Raw genomic sequence first — 19070 nt, forward strand, 5'->3', positions numbered from 1 at the left:
TTAAGGTCCAAGCCATTCATGACTGGATTCAGCCCACATCTGTGAAGAGCCTTCAGAAATTTTTGGGCTTTGCTAATTTTTATCGCCGTTTCATTGCCAACTTCGCCAGTGTGGTTAAACCCCTGACCGATTTGACGAAGAAAGGCGCTGATGTGACGAATTGGTCCTCTGCGGCTGTGGAGGCCTTTCAGGAGCTTAAACGCTGATTTACTTCCTGTGTTGCGTCAGCCGGATGTTTCTCTTCCTTTTCAGGTTGAGGTTGACGCTTCTGAGATTGGGGCAGGGGCCGTTTTGTCACAGAGGAATTCTGATGGTTCCTTGATGAAACCATGTGCCTTCTTTTCCCGAAAGTTTTCGCCTGCGGAACGCAATTATGATGTTGGCAATCGGGAGTTGTTGGCTATGAAGTGGGCATTTGAGGAGTGGCGACATTGGCTTGAGGGAGCCAGGCACCGCGTTGTGGTCTTGACCGATCATAAGAATCTGATTTACCTCGAGTCGGCCAAGCGGCTGAACCCTAGACAGGCTCGATGGTCCCTGTTTTTCTCCCGTTTCGATTTTGTGGTTTCGTATCTTCCGGGATCTAAGAATGTTAAAGCGGATGCCCTCTCTAGGAGTTTTTTGCCTGATTCTCCTGGAGTTCTTGAGCCGGTTGGCATTCTTAGGGAAGGGGTGGTTCTTTCTGCCATCTCCCCTGATTTACGGCGGGTGCTTCAGGAATTTCAGGCTGATAAACCTGATCGCTGTCCTATGGGGAAGCTGTTTGTTCCTGATAGATGGACAAGTAAGGTAATTTCTGAGGTCCATTGTTCGGTGTTGGCCGGTCATCCTGGGATTTTTGGTACCAGAGATTTGGTTGCTAGGTCCTTTTGGTGGCCTTCCTTGTCGCGGGATGTACGTTTTTTTGTGCAGTCCTGTGGGACTTGTGCTTGGGCTAAGCCTTGCTGTTCCCGCGCTAGTGGGTTGCTTTTGCCTTTGCCTGTCCCTGAGAGGCCCTGGACGCATATTTCCATGGATTTTATTTCGGATCTTCCTGTGTCCCAGAGGATGTCTATTATCTGGGTGGTTTGTGACCGGTTCTCTAAAATGGTCCATTTGGTACCTTTGCCTAAATTGCCTTCCTCCTCTGATTTGGTTCCATTGTTTTTTCTGCATGTGGTTCGTTTGCATGGCATTCCGGAAAATATTGTGTCTGACAGAGGTTCCCAGTTTGTTTACAGGTTTTGGCGGGCCTTTTGTGCTAAGATGGGCATTAATTTGTCTTTTTCTTCGGCGTTCCATCCTCAGACAAATGGCCAAACTGAGCGAACTAATCAAACCTTGGAAACCTATTTGAGATGCTTTGTGTCTGCTGATCAGGATGATTGGGTGGCTTTCTTGCCGTTGGCCGAGTTTCCCCTTAATAATCGGGCCAGTTCGGCTACTTTGATTTCGCCTTTTTTTTGTAATTTTGGTTTCCATCCTCGTTTTTCTTCAGGGCAGGTTGAGCCTTCTGATTGTCCTGGTGTAGATTCTGTGATGGACAGGTTACAGCAGATTTGGACTCATGTGGTAGACAATTTGACGTTGTCTCAGGAAAAGGCTCAGCGTTTTGCTAACCGCCGTCGGTGTGTTGGTCCTCGGCTTCGGGTGGGGGATTTAGTCTGGTTATCTTCTCGTCATGTTCCTATGAAGGTTTCTTCCCCTAAGTTCAAGCCTCGGTTTATTGGTCCTTATAAGATTTCTGAGATTATCAATCCAGTGTCTTTTCGTTTGGCCCTTCCAGCCTCTTTTGCCATCCACAATGTTTTCCATAGATCTTTGTTGCAGAGATATGTGGTACCCGTTGTTCCCTCTGTTGATCCTCCTGCCCCGGTGTTGGTTGAGGGGGAGTTGGAATATGTGGTTGAGAAAATATTGGATTCTCGTTTTTCGAGGCGGAGGCTTCAGTATCTTGTCAAGTGGAAGGGTTATGGCCAGGAGGATAATTCTTGGGTGGTTGCCTCCAATGTTCATGCTGCCGATTTGGTTTGTGCTTTTCATTTGGCTCATCCTGATCGGCCTGGGGGCTCTGGTGAGGGTTCGGTGACCCCTCCTCAAGGGCGGGGTACTGTTGTGAATTCCGCTCTTGGGCTCCCTCCGGTGGTTGTAAGTAGCACTTTTGTGAGTTCTGCTCTTGGGCTCCCTCCGGTGGTTTTGAGTGGTATGGCTGCTTCTTGGATTTAGCATCAGCAGCTGCCTCCACTGATCGTTTTTCTGGCTCGGCTATTTTAGTCTGGCCTTATCCCTCAATCAATGCCAGTTGTCAATTGTTCCTGCTTGGAGTCACGGCTCTTTTGGATTTCCCTGACACTCTGACCTGTTCAGCAAAGATAAGTCCTTGCTTGTCCTTTTGCAGTCCTCTTGTTGTGGACTTTATTGTTCAGCACATTCTATGTTTTGCTCATTTGTCCAGCTTATCAGTATGGATCTATTCAGCTAAGCTGGAAGCTCAGGGCAGCAGATTTTGCCCTCCACATCTTTAGTCAGGTGTGGAGATTTTTGCATTTCTCTGCGGTGGACTTTTTCTAGTTTTTATTACTGACCGCACAGTGTTCTATCCTGTACTATCTAGCTAGCTAGAAGTGGCCTCTTTGCTAAATCTTGTTTCATTCTACGTATGTCATTTCCTTCTCCTCTCACAGTCATTATTTGTGGGGGGCTGTCTTTCCTTTGGGGATTTTCTCTGAGGCAAGATAGCTTTCCTGTTTCTACCTTTAGGGGTAGCTAGTTCTCCGGCTTTGACGAGGTGTCCAGGGAGTGACAGGAACATCCCACGGCTACTGCTAGTGTTGTGTTAAGATCAGGAACTGCGGTCAGTATAGTTACCACCTGCTCAGAGCTAGTCGCATGTCGCTCCTTAATCATCAGTCCATAACAGTCAGTATTGTCTTTTGCTTCCTCCCCTGCCCAGGAGATGTGGTATGCTCCATACACAGTCAGACACAGACAACTTTTAAAATGAACTTTTGTTCATGGAAAAACCCCTTTAATGTGACCGGCTTCCTCTACCTGTAGACACATTGCGCATCTGCCGCCGGGATCAGCTGAATGATTCACTGCACCTTTGTGGAATTTGCGCAGGCGCAGTAAATCAGTCCACCGCCATCTTTGTTTAGACAGATAGCGATGGTCACATTAAAACTGTGCATGCGCTCCTCCTGTACAAAGATGGCGGCGATCAGTGAATCATTCGGCTGATCCCAGGGGCGGCGTGTTCGCAACGGTATTCCGCTGGTGGTACCGTGCAAGAGGCTGCATACGGCGTACACAGTGTGTGTGTGTGTGTGGTGCGTACGGCATATACAGTGTGTGTTTGTGTGTGTGGTGCATACAGCGTATACAGTGTGTGTGTGTGTGTGTGGTACGACAATGTTCCACTGGTGGTACCGGGCAAGAGGCTGGTACCACCAGCCGTTTCCATATTGAGACACCCATCACTTGGGTGTCCCAATATGGTGGTTGGTGAACTTCTGCCACTTGGAATTCTGGGATCTGGACACATCTGGACAGAACAGGATGTGAAGACCTTACAAGGTAAGTATATATTAAGAAATGGATATGTTGTTTAATTTTCATCCTCACTCACCTCCTCCTAAAGATTGTATGCATAAATGATTGGCATTCATTGTTTTTCACTAGTGTTGAGCATTCCGATACCGCAAGTATCAGGTATCGGCCGATACTTGCGGGTATCGGAATTCCGATACCGAGATCCGATACTTTTGTGGTATCGGGTATCGGTATCGAAACAACATTAATGTGTAAAATACAACATTAATGTGTAAAATAAAGAATTAAAATAAAAAATATTGCTATACTCACCTCTCCGACGCAGCCTGGACCTCACCGAGGGAACCGGCAGCGTTATTTGCTTAAAATGCGCGCGTTTCCTGCTTCCCGCGACGTCACGGCTTCTGATTGGTCGTGTGCCGCCCATGTGGCTGCGACGCGACCAATCACAGCAAGCCGTGACGTAATTTTAAGGTCCTCGATGCCTAATTCTAGGCATTCAGGATTTTAAAATTACGTTCCGGCTTGTGATTGGTCGCGTCGCGGTCACATGGGCGACGTGACCAATCACAAGCCGTGACGTCACGGGAGGCAGGACACGCGCGCATTTTTAAAATTACGTCACGGCTAGTGATTGGTTGCGTGCCGCCCATGTGGCAGCGACGCGACCAATCACAGCAAGCTGTGACGTAATTTCAGGTCCTGAATGCAGAAATAGGCAAAATGCCTATTATTTTAATTCTTTATTTTTTACATGAATATGGATCCCAAGGCCTGAAGGAGAGTTTCCTCTCCTTCAGACCCTGGGAACCATCCAGGATACCTTCCGATACTTGTGTCCCATTGACTTGCATTGGTATCGGGTATCGGTATCGGCGATATCTGATATTTTTTGGATATCGGCCGATACCATCCGATACCGATACCTTTGAGTATCGGAAGGTATCGCTCAACACTAGCAATCATCATTTTCACTTCCTGCGATACTGATGAAGCTCTCTACCTTATCACTATGTATGAACACTTCTTCACACCATTTTTTGTATATTTAAATAAAAAAAATTAATTAAATAAAAAGAGAATGTTTGAACCTATTTTAACTTAGAAAATAAATTCAATGATGATCATTTTATATAAACAGATTTTCTTTTCCAGGTCGAGCCCGGATCTACTTGTGCTGTATTTGGTTTGGGTGGCATTGGCCTCTCAGTGATTATAGGATGTAAAGTAGCCGGTGCTGCCAGAATTATTGCAATTGATGTAAACAGTAAAAAATTTGAGAAAGCCAAAGAGCTTGGAGCCACTGAATTTATCAACCCTGAGGACTATGAAAATCCAATTCATGAAGTGATACAGAAGATGACTAATGGTGGAGTCCATTATTCTTTTGAATGCATTGGAAACACTGATATCATGGTAAATAGATCAAGTTATTACAGATTTTACATAGACAATAGGGATGAGTGAATGTACTCAGCAATAGTGTTGAGCGATACCGTCCGATACTTGAAAGTATCGGTATCGGAAAGTATCGGCCGATACCGGCAAAGTATCGGATCTAATCCGATACCGATACCCGATACCAATACAAGTCAATGGGACTCAAGTATCGGACGGTATCCCTGATGGTTCCCAGGGTCTGAAGGAGAGGAAACTCTCCTTCAGGCCCTGGGATCTATATTAATGTGTAAAATAAAGAATTAAAATAAAAAATATTGATATGCTCACCTATCCGACGCAGCCTGCACTTTACCGAGGGAACCGGCAGCCTTCTTTGCTTAAAATGCGCGCGTTTACTGCCTTTCGTGACGTCACGGCTTCTGATTGGTCGCGTGCCGCCCATGTGACCGCGACGCGACCAAACACACAAGCCGTGACGTATTAGGCATTCAGGACCTGAAAATTACGTCACAGCTTGTGTGATTGGTCGCGTCGCGGTCACATGGGCGGCACGTGACCAATCAGAAGCCGTGACGTCACGGAAGGCAGTAAACGCGCGCATTTTAAGCAAAGAAGGCTGCCGGTTCCCTCGGTAAAGTGCAGGCTGCGTCAGAGGATGAGTATATCAATATTTTTTATTTTAATTCTTTATTTTACACATTATATCGATCCCGATACCGATTCCCGATACAACAAAAGTATCGGATCTCGGTATCGGAATTCCGATACAGCAAATATCGGCCGATACCCGATACTTGCGGTATCGGAATGCTCAACACTACTCAGCAATACTCGAATATCACTCAAGGTTGTGCTGATGTGCTCAGCACTCGACGAGCATTGGCTGGTGTTTGGATTTGAAGCTTGAATCCCCGCCTGCCATTTTTGCACCTATTACACAGCCAAAAAGCATGTTGGAATTGCCTGCCAGTCACTGTACTGCCGTAGCCGTCTTGATAGTAGCATTATTGTGATTGGCTGGCTGCATTACCTCATAAGAGGTTATAAAAAGACTGACGCCGCCGCGCTTGGCTCACTGAGGCCATTGCACAGCTCAGGGAATGTTCTGATTGGAGGAAGAGTGCAGTTATCCTGTGTGTGCACAGTTTAACTAATGAGAGTCCTCTAGTATTTATACTGGTGCTGAGGCTGATTCGTCATACTAACAGCCCTTCTAAGGGCTAATATTTTGCTTTGCTGTTTGTATCAGATACATTCTGCATTGAGACTAGGGACAGTTGCAGGAGCAGGGAGAGTGGCAGAATACAGGGTCTAGGCAGGTCTTAAGGCATTGCAGTCCATTGCTAAATACATAGCTGCTGCACGTGACCATATGCTTTTCTTGGGGATAAAAAAAAAATTGACTATATTGTCATCCATAGAGTATTATGTGCTTTGTGTAGCATTATGGTACTATAGAATACTCAAAAAATATGTTCACCAATTTTTCTGGATTCAATTAGTCATCTATAAAGTATTACGTGCTTTCTGTGACATTTCAGTTGTATTTATCACTCCAAAAAAATTGAAATTTATTTCTAGATTCAGTTAGTCATCTGTAGAGTATTACGAGCTTTCTGTTACATTTCGGTGGTATATCACTCAGCAAAAAAACATCAAAACCATTTTCTGGATAGAATTAGTTTTCCATAAAACACAGCATGCTTATTATGTGCTTTGTGTTGCATTATGGTACTATAGAATACTCAAAAAATATGTTCACCATTTTTCTGGATTCAATTAGTCATCCATAGAGTATTATGTGCTTTCTGTTAAATTTTAATGGTATATAACAATCCAGAAAAGTATCAAAACTTTTTTCTAGATAGAATTAGTTTTCCATAAAACACAGCATGCTTAGTGGGCTACAATGCACAAAAGAGAACAGAATAGCGCAACACTCTTGATGGAGCAACCGGAGGATATCGGAGCCAGACCAAGCTGGTGTAACAGCGGAGTTGTCAAGAGCCTGTGGTCTGGAATCACAAAGGTCCAAACACAGCCACAGTATTCACTGCTGGCGTTATTGCAGACTGCAAGGGCAGAACCATAATCCAGCAACTAGTGAGCATACTGTGGGGCCTAGGCTGGTTGGAAAAGAGAAGGAGATAAGCTAGGACCATGCCTGGAAACACACTAATGGGCTCGCTGGCCACATGGTACCAATAGTTGGCATCCCTAGAGGGGGGTCGTTATGTCCGACCAATAACAGAGATGGGGGTCCATAGAAGAGTTTAAGAACTGTCATCACATCTCATTCAACCAGACGGTAGTAGAGACTGAACACGTGCCTCGCAGGCTGCAATAGTTGATGGCTGGAACTAGGGTCACATTTCTCAAAAAGGAGGGGCAACATCGCTGGCATACAGTGGGTGTGATCTGAGAAGGAAGGGAACAGGATGAACCCTTCTTGCAAAATAAATGGGCCTGGGAGAATCTCCTTGAGGTGGCTCGAGATGGGGATACTACCCCAAGATATCAGACTGTCCTAGGGGTTAATCACCTATGAGGGAGCAGGTGATGGTGCAGGTGACACAGGGAGCTGTTGCTCATTTCTACCTGAACCAAGTCACTTACAGTCCAGGCACCTGGGAATCAGACTCCAGGAAGCAGGTGGAGGCAGGCCCCCAAGACTCCTGAGGAAGGAGAAATAGAAGCAGACACCTGAAGAAGATTAATGTATTACCCTCCTTATAATTTTTTTTTCTGGCTTTGCTCTTTTTGCAAAGCCTTTATGAGTGTAGGAGACTAGAATACATTATTTACACTTTGAAAATAATCGAATGAGCCTCCAGTTGCAGTCTTTCAGGAGTCTATGGATGACTGAATGACCCTCCTTATAATTCTTTCCTAGCTTTGCAGTTTATGCAAAATCTTTATGAGTGTAGGAGTACATCAAATAAACTTTCAAAATATTTGAAAGTGGCCTGCCAGTTGTTGCTTTTCAGAGGTCTATGGATGACTGGATGACCCTCCTTATAATTTTTCCTGGCTTAGCACTATGTGCTAAACCTTTATGAGTGTAGAAGTGCTACAACCACATTTTCTCAATTTTTTTGTTTGGCCCACCAGTTGTTCCCTTGAAGGGCGTATGGATGACCCTGTTCGTAATTTTTGGCAGGCATTGCACTGTGAGCAGAATCTTTATGACTGTAGAAGTACCACAACTACTCTTTCTTAATATTTGAATGAGGTATTACAGTTGGTGCCTTGAAGAGTTTATGAAGACCCTGCTTGTAATTTTTTGCTGGTTTTGCACTATATGCAAAACTTTTTTGAGTGTAGAAACATAATTTGCTCACAATATTTGAATGATGCACAACAGTTGGTGCCTTCAAGGGTCTATAGATGACCCTCCCTATATTTTTTTCCTGGCTTTGCACTTTGTGCAAAGCCTTTATGAGTGTAAGTGTACATCAAATACACTTTCAAAATATTTACTTTCAAAAAATCGAATTTGTCATTCATATAGTATTATGTGCTTTGTTTTTCCAGGATTCTATTATTGATTCATAGATTATTGCGTGCTTTCTGATACATGTTGGTGGTATATAACACTCCAAAAAGTGTTGAAAATGTTATATTGATTCAATATATCTGAAATCTGTTAAATTTCAGAGGTATATAACACTCCAAGAAAGCTTTAAAAAAATTCTGGATTCAATTAGTAATCCATAGAGTATTACGTACTTTTTGTTACATTTTGGTGGTATATAACAGTCAACAAAAAGTGTTAAAATATGTTCTGGTTTCGATTAGTCAAGTATTACATTCTTTGTGTTAAATTTCGGTGGTATAAACTGTAACATAAAAAAAGTTTAAATATTTTCTGGATTGAATTTGTCATCCATAGCATATTTTGCTTTGTGTTCAATTTCAGTGGAATATAACATTCCAAAAAAAGTTAAAAAAAATCTTTCTGGATTGAATTTGTCATCCACAGAGTATTATGTGCTTTGTTTTACATTTTGGTTGTATATAACACACCAAAAATCATTCAAAATTTTTGCTGGATTTAATTTATCATCCATAGAGTACTACATGTCTTGTTTTACATTTCAGTGGTATATAATGCTCCAAAATAGTGTTAAAAAATATTTCTAGATTGAATTTCTCATCTGTACAGTGTAATGTGCTTAATGGGCAACAAAGAAGGCAAAAACCTGGAGGAAGTGACTGGAGGAATATCGGAAACAGACCAAGCTGGCGCAATAGTGGCAGGAGCCTGTAGTCCGGAAATGGCTGCTTTCTGGAACCACCAAGGCCAGAACTCAAGCCACAACCTTCATCGCTGGGGTTCTCTTAGACAGCAGACGAGAGAGCCAGGATTTAGAAACTAGTGAGCAAACAGCTAGATCTAGGCTGGTGAGAAGAGAGAGTTAGGCAAGCTAGGACCAGGACTGGAGATATGCTAGCGGGCCTGCTGGCCACAAAGTATGGAGAGTTGGCATTCCGGGGGAGGTCTTTATGTACAACCGGCAGCGCAGTTGGGGTCTATAGAAGAGTTTGGGACCCTTAATCTCATCTTGTTCAAACATCTGGCAGTAGAGATGGATCACTTGCTTTGAAGGCTGCAAGAACTGATGGCTGGAACTAGGGTTATGTTCCTCAAAATGGAGAGGCAACATTGCTGCCGCTGATTGGCATGTGGTGGATGTGATCTGAGAAGAAAGGGAGCAGGATGAACCCTTCTTGCTAATTGCACTGGCCTGGGAGAGTCTCCTCAAGGCGGCTTGAGATGGAGCTACAACCCCCCGAGAGATCAGACTGTCCTTGGGGTTCCCCACTTCCTATGCAGGAGTAGGCGATGGTGTAGGTGACACAGGGGAATGTCACACATTTCTACATGTCGGAGGCTCCGGCACTACCCAAAACTGTGACACAGCCTAGGCACCTGGGAATTTGTCTCCAGGAATCAGGTGGAGGCAGTCCTCTCAGCCTCCCAAGGAAGGAGAAGAAGAAGCAGACACCTGAAGATTACTGTATTACTTTTTATTCTGGGTTTGAGTTAAAAAAAAAATTCTGAATTGAATTTGTCATCCTTAGAGTATTTGTGCTTTGTCTTACATTATAGTGATATTTGAAACTTTAACAAAGTTTTTTTTCTGTATTCAATTAGTTATCCATACAGTTTAACACGGTTATTGTTACATTACGGTGGTATACTAAGTTAAAAAAAAGTTATTTTTCCCCAGTTGCAATTAGTTATACAGTTTAATGTGATTTGTGTAAAATTACGGTGGTTTAACTTTTTAAAAAAACGCTTGGCCTGATGCACTTCACAAAATATTTTTGTTTCAAAAATATCATACATAGTGTATTACCTGCTGTGTGTGAAATTTGATTGGCTTGAAATAAAAAAGAAAAATTGGCCTGCTACAGGTGTGCAAATTTGGTTGCTCAAAAGTTGACTATTGTCATACATACTGCAGAACCTGCTTTGTGTGAAATTTCTTTGGTTTGAAATAAAAACCAAAATTGGCCTGGTCATTTGATTGTTCAAAAATGTACTACTGTCATATATACTGTAGAACGTTGTGTGAAATTTTGTTGTCTTGTACCAGCACGTGTCCAGGAGCATCACCCGTGCCCTTACCAATGGGGTTACAGGGACTGTCCACTTAACTACGCACACATGGACAAGAAATTGTGGGCAGAGACGTTACATGTTCCCGATGGCACACTGGCTGAACATTGTAGAGGCCGTGGCAGATTCCTACCCTAGCACGACACACATGTGCTACCAACGCTGAGGATTGCTGGCCCTACTTCAATCAGGGTTTCCTCAACCTCCTACAGTTCCTGCAACCCCTCTTGGTCCTCCTCATCCTCCATCTCAGTCCACATCAGCCAGAAGCTCGAAGCTCTGTAGCACTGCCTCAGCGAAGTGGCAACAAGCTCTGCTGAAGCTAATTTGTCTAGGAGTCAAACTGCACACTGTAGCAGAGTTATTGAAAGGAATAACAGACCAGACAGATCTGTGGCTCTCACCGCTGAACCTACAACCAGGCATGTTTATGTGTGATACAATAAATATTAAATATCACTGGCGCTCACCACTAGATCACCACTAGGTTAGTAGCAGTAAGATGTAAAATCCCCCAGCTGCTGGAATCACCAGAATATGTGCCACTTCTGTACAAAAATCAACAATAGTAAGATATCAGATACCACGCCCAGGGGATATAATCAAGGATGCCACTATACGGTAATGGGCGCAACCAAAACGTGTTTGTACTAAACACCAGATACATGTAACGCCAAGCTAAATAGTGGTATTGGAGACAACGTAGCATAAACCGTCCTTACATGGCTGCTGCAGCACCTTGGCTGCAGGAATGGTATAGCCATGTGCACGTGAATGATAAGGCACTTACCCCGCTGAGTCTGTGTCTGTGCCCTGATGATGCGGCTGCTGCGTCCGGCTATGCACCTGGGAGCTGGGAGAGCAGAGGCAGAGTGGTGAAGGGTGCAAGCGGCTAAGCCGTACCTGAGGAGCCCCGGCCGGTGGCATCCCTGGATACGGCTGGGGAAAAAATGGCCACCAGTGTCTGCTAGCGTGTGCTCGGGTGTGACGTCACAGAGCTACGGAGCAGCGTTAGGGACAAAAAGGTAACTAACGCGTTTTGAAGGGATGCGCCCTTCTTCGTCAGGGTTGAAGCTCAATGCTAGATCTTCCCTTATATATGTGCCCTAGCTGAGAGTGTATACCTGCCCCCAAATCTCCAAATCCCGCCCCAGCTGTATTTATCTATATAAGCCTATATTAGCATCCAAATGCCATCATGCAGTGCCGGGCCCTATGGTGATATCAGGATTACTGCAGGGAACATGCCTTGTGCCAGATAATATTTCGGAAAACTAAATAATGCGTGTATATATATATATATATATATATATATATATATATGTCACCCATTCAAAAAATCATGCATGCATGTAAAAAATAATAAACTTTATTACTGGATAAATACTAAAAGACACTAAAAATCATCGATGTGATGTCACAACACGGCCATCAAATGATACAAACCTCTATACGCAGAAATTGTACACCTTTAAAATATATATATATATGTACGTGTAACTATATATGTTTAAATACATGTGAGGCTGTGTGCCGCTAAAAATGTCAAAGTGTACCTGAAAGTGTCACACGGACACCGCAAAAGACCTGACACTCACAAATATGCTAAAAATATGTATACACTAAGACACAAAAATTAAAAGATAAAAATTAAAATTAAAATTAACTACCACTAACACCGCTCAAAAGGCATGTAGTTCAAGTTCATGATTAAGGCCTTTGAGGGTAAGGCAATCCAAACTGAATATCCATTCTGATTCAATTTTGGACATCTGTTTCAGGAAGTTGCCTCCCCTTGGGTTTTGTTGGACCTTTTGGATTCCACAGAAGTGCACATCCTTAATACTCCTATTACGCTTCTCGTTGAAATGACGAGATAGGGGGTGACCCAAAACTCCTTTTTGAATGTTCTTCAGATGTTCCTTTATCCGTATCATTATTTCCTCTTAGTTCTGCCAACGTAAAGTTTTCTACATGGACATTGGATCAGGTAGATTATTCCTGTTTAGAAGCATGTGAGTTTATCGCGGATACTAAATAATTCGGTATTATTCGAGTCCCTAAATGTCACTTGGCGGGTTTTCTTGAAAGCTGTATGAACACAGCAGAAGCACCCCCACATAGCGTGAATCCCTTATTTGAACATGACGGCTGACTAAAAAACAGATCCTGCCTATTATAGGCCAATTTGGCTGTAGGGGCTAAAAGTTTGTTCAATGTCTGTGCTTTTCTGTACACAAACCTGGGAAAGGATGGTAGGTATTCCCCTATAACCCTATCCCTCTGTAGGATTGCCATTGCCCAATGCTTCCGAGTAATCCCCTGAAAATGCCTGTACCCCCGCATGGAACTGTGTTATGATTGGTAGTTGTTTGATCTGTTCGGGGATAGTTGCAGTTCCTTGGATATTTGATTTTGGTTTATGCACCAGTGCCTTATCATTCATGTGCACACGGCTATACCATTCCTGCAGCCAGGGTGCTGCAGCAGCCATGTATAGACGGTTTATACTATGATTATGTGTGATGATAGTGATGGTGGCTGCGAAGCTTGGCAAGCTCACACATGTACCATGCTTGGCACACATGCTCAACTTGGTAATTCAGTGGTTTCTGAAAACCCACTCAGATTTGTCAGAGCTTCTGGTCAAGGTACGCCTTGTCATTGCCCATTTCCACAAGTCAGCTACAGCTGTCGGCACTCTGGCGGTGCTGCAGCAGCACATGCAAGTGCCAGCTCACTGAATGGTGTACGATGGAACCCCACACTGCACATGCTGGCAAGGCTTTGTGAGCAGCAGAGGCCAGAAGTGGGATGCCAGCTCTAATTCGCTTGTCGGAATACTGGTCAGCCTCCGCATGTAATAATGGATGAGTGAGCATGGATGGCTGACATTTGTTTAGTTCTCCAAGACTTTTAGGACTCCACAAAGATTGTGACCTGTGATGACGCCATCATCAGCGCGATGATTCCGCTTCTGTGCCTACTTAAACTGTCGCTGCTGACAAACTGCTGATGAAGGAACTAGATTCCGAAATGCATGTCGGGGTGCGCGGTATCAAGAACGGGCGGCTCTTAAAGGTACAGCCCCACACTTTTTTTTATATTTTATGGCACTTGAGCGCCATGCACTTTTTGCATACTATTGAGGCATTTACTATTTGACATTTGTGCATTTTTTCAATTGTGGTTTTCTAGTGTTTAAATTTATGGAATAATTATCCCTTTTTTTAGGATTATTTATTATTATTTTTTTTATGCCACTTATATTACAATGAAGGCACCACCAGCCGCACCACCAGCCCTTTGATCTCACATGCATATGGGGTCCATGAAACTTTCACACCACTTGTCTAACCTTACCTAGTTAAGGATTCTCTCTTTAAGCTCAGGGTTTGTTTATTTAAATGTCCATGTATCACACCTTGCCTGTGCTCATTACTGTATATAATTGAGTTTCTTCATATATTTTGTTATACCAGCCTGATGAAGAGACGCAAGCCGTCTTTAAAGCTTGCTTTGTAACATCATTCACTATATTTTGTTAGCCATTAAAATGTATCACACCCACAAGATTCCTATTTTGTCTCTCAGACTGAGAGCACTCTACTTATATTATGACACTTTGTGCACTTTAGGTTGCCTCTCTTGAGGCTTCCCCCCTTTGTATATATTTCTTTATTTTAAATATTTTTCCGTAGGGTGTTACTGTGTTACTGTTATGTTTATTTTACAAATAAACATGAAGCTTTGGAGATGGATGAAGCCATGAGAGAGGGAGATACTACCCAGGCCAGCCTCATCTCATCTGCTTAGCATGAATTGGGTAACAATGAGAAGGTGGAGGCTGAGGAAAAGGAGGAGAACAGGAGCTGGATGATAATACAACAGAGGATAGTACCCACACAAGCTTCCTCCCTTCTCTCCTAGATGGATTGTCTGAGGAGGAGAATGATGAAGAATAGATGGAGGAGATGGAGAGTAGTCATCATGGTGGAGACATGGGAAGTGTTGGCTTGGTACATATGGACAATTTTATGTACCGCTGTCTTTGCCGTGACCCTCGCATTACAGTCCACTTGGACAAAAAAAGAGTACTAGTTGTTCACCCTGATAAACCCATGCTACAAGGAGAACCTTGCATCTTTCCTTCCTGATGCTATGCCAGAAGGCCAATGTAGAAAAAATGTTGAAAAAATTGCCATGAGGCAATGTCAGCAGCAGGAGGAAAGCTTCCTTGCCCAACCAAGGAGGAGAAGCGAGGGAGACACACACCAGGTACAACAGAAGCAGGGGTACACTGTCAAAGGTCTGGAACAATTTCCTGACACCATCCTAGGGTCCAGGCTCTGGCGACCAGGGTATTTTTGACAAGGCAGGAAAAGTTTTTAAAGGTAGTCAAACAATACGTAGCCAACAAACATGCATACTTCCTAATTCCTCTGCGACCTCCACTCCAGCTATTGGGTGTCAAAGCTGCACACCTGGAATGAGCTGTCCCTCTATACCTTGGAGATGTTGCGATCATAACATACAGGTGATATCGACTGTCAACAGAAAATGCAAGCAGGCTCACTCTGATAAAAATGAACAATGCTTGGATTAGCCCCAACTGGATATTCACATGATGCTTCATGAACAGGTCACCAACCAGTATGTACAGTGGATACAGACAGTATTCAGACCCCTTTACATTTTTCACTCTTTGTTTCATAACAGCCATTTGGTAAATTAAAAAAAGATCATTTATTTTCACATTAATATACACTCTGCACCCCATCTTGACAGAAAAAAACAGAAATGTAGAAATTTTTGCAAATTTATTAAAAAAGAAAAACTGAAATATCACATGGTCATAAGTATTCAGACATTTTGATCGGACACTCATATTTAAGTCACATGCTGTCCATTTCCTTGTGATCCTCCTTGAGATGGCTCTACTCCTTCATTGGAATCCAGCTGTGTTTAATTAAACTGATAGGACTTGATTTGTAAAGGCGCACACCTGTCTACATAAGACCTCACAGCTCACAGTGCATGGCCAAGGAGCTCAGAGACAGAATTGTGGCAAGGTACAGATCTGGCCAAGGTTACAAAAGAATTTCTGCAGTACTCAAGATTCCTAAAAGCACAGTGGCCTCCATAATCCTTAACTGGAAGAAGTTTGGGACTACCAGAAGTCTTCCTAAACCTGGCTGTCCAGCCAAACTGAGCAATCGTGGGAGAAGAGCCTTGGTGAGAGAGGTAAAGAAGAACCTCAAGATCACTGTGGCTGAGCTCCAGAGATGCAATAGGGAGATGGGAGGAAGTTCCACAAAGTCAACTATCACTGCAGCCCTCCACCAGTCGGGCCTGATGGAAGCCTCTTTTCAGTGCAAGACATACAGTATGAAAGCCCTCATAGAGTTTGCTAAAAACACATGAATGACTCCCAGACTATGAGAAATAAGATTCTCTGGTCTGATGAGATAGAATTATCACCAAAAAGGTCTCTCTTTAAGTGGTATGTGTGGATAAAACCAGGCACTGCTCAGCACCTGCCCAGTACAATCCGAACAGTGAAACATGGTGGTGGCAGCATCATGCTATGAGGGTGTTTTTCAGCTCCAGGACAGGACGACTGGTTGTCATTGAAGGAAACATAAATGTGGCCAAGTACAGAGATATTATGGATGAAAACCTCTTCCAGAGTGCTCTGGACCTCAGACTGGGCAGAAGGTTCACCTTCCAACAAAACAATTACCCTAAGCACACAGCTAAAATAACAAAGGAGTGGCTTCAGAACAACTCTGTGACCATTCTTGACTGGTCCAGCCAGAGCCCTGACCTAAACCCAATTGAGCATCTCTGTAGAGACCTGAAAATGGCTGTCCACCAACGTTCACAATTCAACCTGACGGAGCTGGAGAGGATCTGCAAGGAAGAATGGCAGAGGATCCCCAAATCCAGGTGTGAAAAATTTGTTGCATCATTCCCAAGAAGACTCATGGCTGCATTAGCTCAAAAGGGTGCTTCTACTCAAGACTGAGCAAAGGGTCTGAATACTTATGACCATGTGATATTTTAGTTTTTCTTTTTTTAATAAAGTTGCAAAAAATTCTACATTTCTGTTTTTTTCCAGTCTAAATGTAATGGAGAGTGAACATAAATGAGAAAAAATTTACTTTTTTGAATTTACCAAATGGCTGCAATGAGACAAAGAGTGAAAAATTTAAAGGGGTCTGAATACTTTCCGTACCCACTGTATATGGGGCGACCATATGTGAGGTTGAAGCTTTTTTCCATAGTGGAGTCTGTTCCCAAGGTATCGTACCGTTTAATAAAATTGATTCCAGCTAGTTGCATATTGTATAATTTTACTATTGCCTCTTACCTTTTGCCTTCTATCCTTATCTAGATGACTTCTGACATCCCGTCACTTGGTTTTAATGGATGGGATATATAGATATAAATTGATAGTATGCTGTGTAGGTACTTATCTACACATATTAGTCTATAACATCAGCTCCTTTCTTGTGCGCCCTGTGCACTTTGTACTGCACATACGCACTTTCCTTGCTCCTCTTCCTCTATGCAATATTTTTCTTATAAAATTGATATACCTTTTGAAGCACACTTTGGACTTTTGATTGTTCTTTTTTCTTCTTTGCACCAACTAGTATGTGTACAGACTTACACATCCTAGCTAGCACACACACCGGTCTCCTCAGGACGCACATGGATTAAGGTTGGCTGATTCCCCTTAAGTTGTTTACAGATTTAGTCAGGATCCAGACTTCCTTGAAAAAGGCTAAAAAAGCCGAAACGTTGGAGATTGTCTGTTTAAATGTGACCGGTAGTGAATAAATCCATTAATTCAAAGCAAAGAAAGTTGTATTTTTTGAGTGCCAGAGGTTACACATACATTTTATACTGAATTTTTTTCCTCTGAGCACCATCCGATAGCAAAGAGAGTGCGCCCCTCTTGTTCTTGTTTATGATCTGCTGAAAGAAATCATGATATTGGGAATCATGAGTTACTCGCTGTTAAATTAGCCTTTGAAAAATGGTGAAATTTTTTGGAGGTGCAGTTTGTCAAGTCATTGTGAGGCTAACTGTTAGACAGGCCAGATGGTCCTTATTTTTCTCTATGTTGAATTTTCTATCATGTTCAAGAATGGTAAGGCTTATGCAGTCTTGATTCAGTTTCTCCTCCAGAACCTCCATCCTCCATTGTCCCTAAGGGAATTGTGGTTTCTGTGGTATCCATGGAATTGGAAGCTAGCTGATATCTATAACATCCAATCGTTGGCTCCTTCCATCTCTCGAGAGTCCAAATTATTTGTACCCGTGTACCTAAGATTGCGTCTGTTGCAGGGGTTTCATGAGTCCGTCTTGAGTGATCATCCTGTGGTCACATCTATGCAAAAAGCCACTGAGAGACTCGTTTGGTGGTCATCCATGTATTATATATTAAAGAACTTTCATTTGCTTTGTGAAATTTGTGCCATGCTAAAGTCTGTCATAATGGGCCGGCCGAGGAAATGGCTCCATTGCCAATTCCAGTTAGACCATGGACACATTAGTCTACGGATATCATCATGGATTTGCCTCTGTCTAGTGGGAAACTATTATTTGGGTGGTAGTTGACCATTTCAGTAAACAGACTCATTTTGTTCCTTTATCACTGTTACCTAACGTTGAGACATCTTTCAAGTTGTTTATTTGGCATGTTGTGAGGTTGCATGAAATTCCTCTTAACATTGTGTCTGATAGGGGATATCAATTTGTCTGCAAATTCTAGAGAGTTTTTTGTAAGAAACTGAAGATTGACTTGCCATTTTCCTCTGCCTACAACCCTGAAACCAATGGTCAGACAGAAATGACAACTCAATCTTTGAAACAAATTTTAAGGTGTTTTGTTGTGGCTCATCAGGAGGACTGGTTTTCATTTTTACCCTTTCCTTAGTTCGCCTTTAACAGTCAGGTCAATCAGTCCACTGGAACCTCTTTATTTTTTTGTGATTATGGTTTTCATTGCAATTTTGTTGAATTTTCTAGGATAAGCTCTGATTAACCTGGGGTGGAGGTCACCATGCAGAAACTTGGGGATGTCTGGATGGAGGTTCAAAAGAATATTGGGGCCCAAAATAGAAGGTTGATAGAAAATGTTCAGTGGGTCCTGTCTTTGAAGTAGGTGATAAGGTTTGGTTTTCATCCAAAAATATTAACGAATCTTAACAAATCTTCGTCGAAGTTGGGTCTGAACTTCATGATTCTGGAAGTGATCAATCTTGTGGCTTTTAGGCTGAAGCTTCTTCCATCCCTTCACATCCCTGACATCTTCCATATGTCCCTTTGATTTTGTTTCCGCCAACCCCACCTCCTCTGGTTTCTGGCAATCACAGTTTAGAGTACGAGGTACAAAAATCTCATCTATTGGATTAGATATGAACCAAGCTGTGAAGGCAAATTGCCTGTTCAGCGCTTTCCATTGTAGGTTTCCTAGGAACATGGGGGTCCAGCGGCCTTC

At 43.0% G+C, this 19070-nt stretch overlaps 1 protein-coding gene across 1 annotated transcript in view; it reads left to right on the top strand.

Annotated features, from left to right (window-relative positions):
• LOC143788222 (alcohol dehydrogenase 1-like) overlaps nt 1-19070 on the top strand; it is a 177957-nt gene that overhangs the window by 71372 nt on the left and 87515 nt on the right. The window contains exon 6 of the mRNA XM_077277730.1: nt 4687-4947. Coding sequence (XP_077133845.1) covers nt 4687-4947 — 261 coding nt within the window. The remainder of the gene's footprint in view (nt 1-4686; nt 4948-19070) is intronic.

This window comes from Ranitomeya variabilis, chromosome 1, assembly GCF_051348905.1.
Source record: "Ranitomeya variabilis isolate aRanVar5 chromosome 1, aRanVar5.hap1, whole genome shotgun sequence".
Classification (NCBI taxonomy): domain Eukaryota; kingdom Metazoa; phylum Chordata; class Amphibia; order Anura; family Dendrobatidae; genus Ranitomeya; species Ranitomeya variabilis.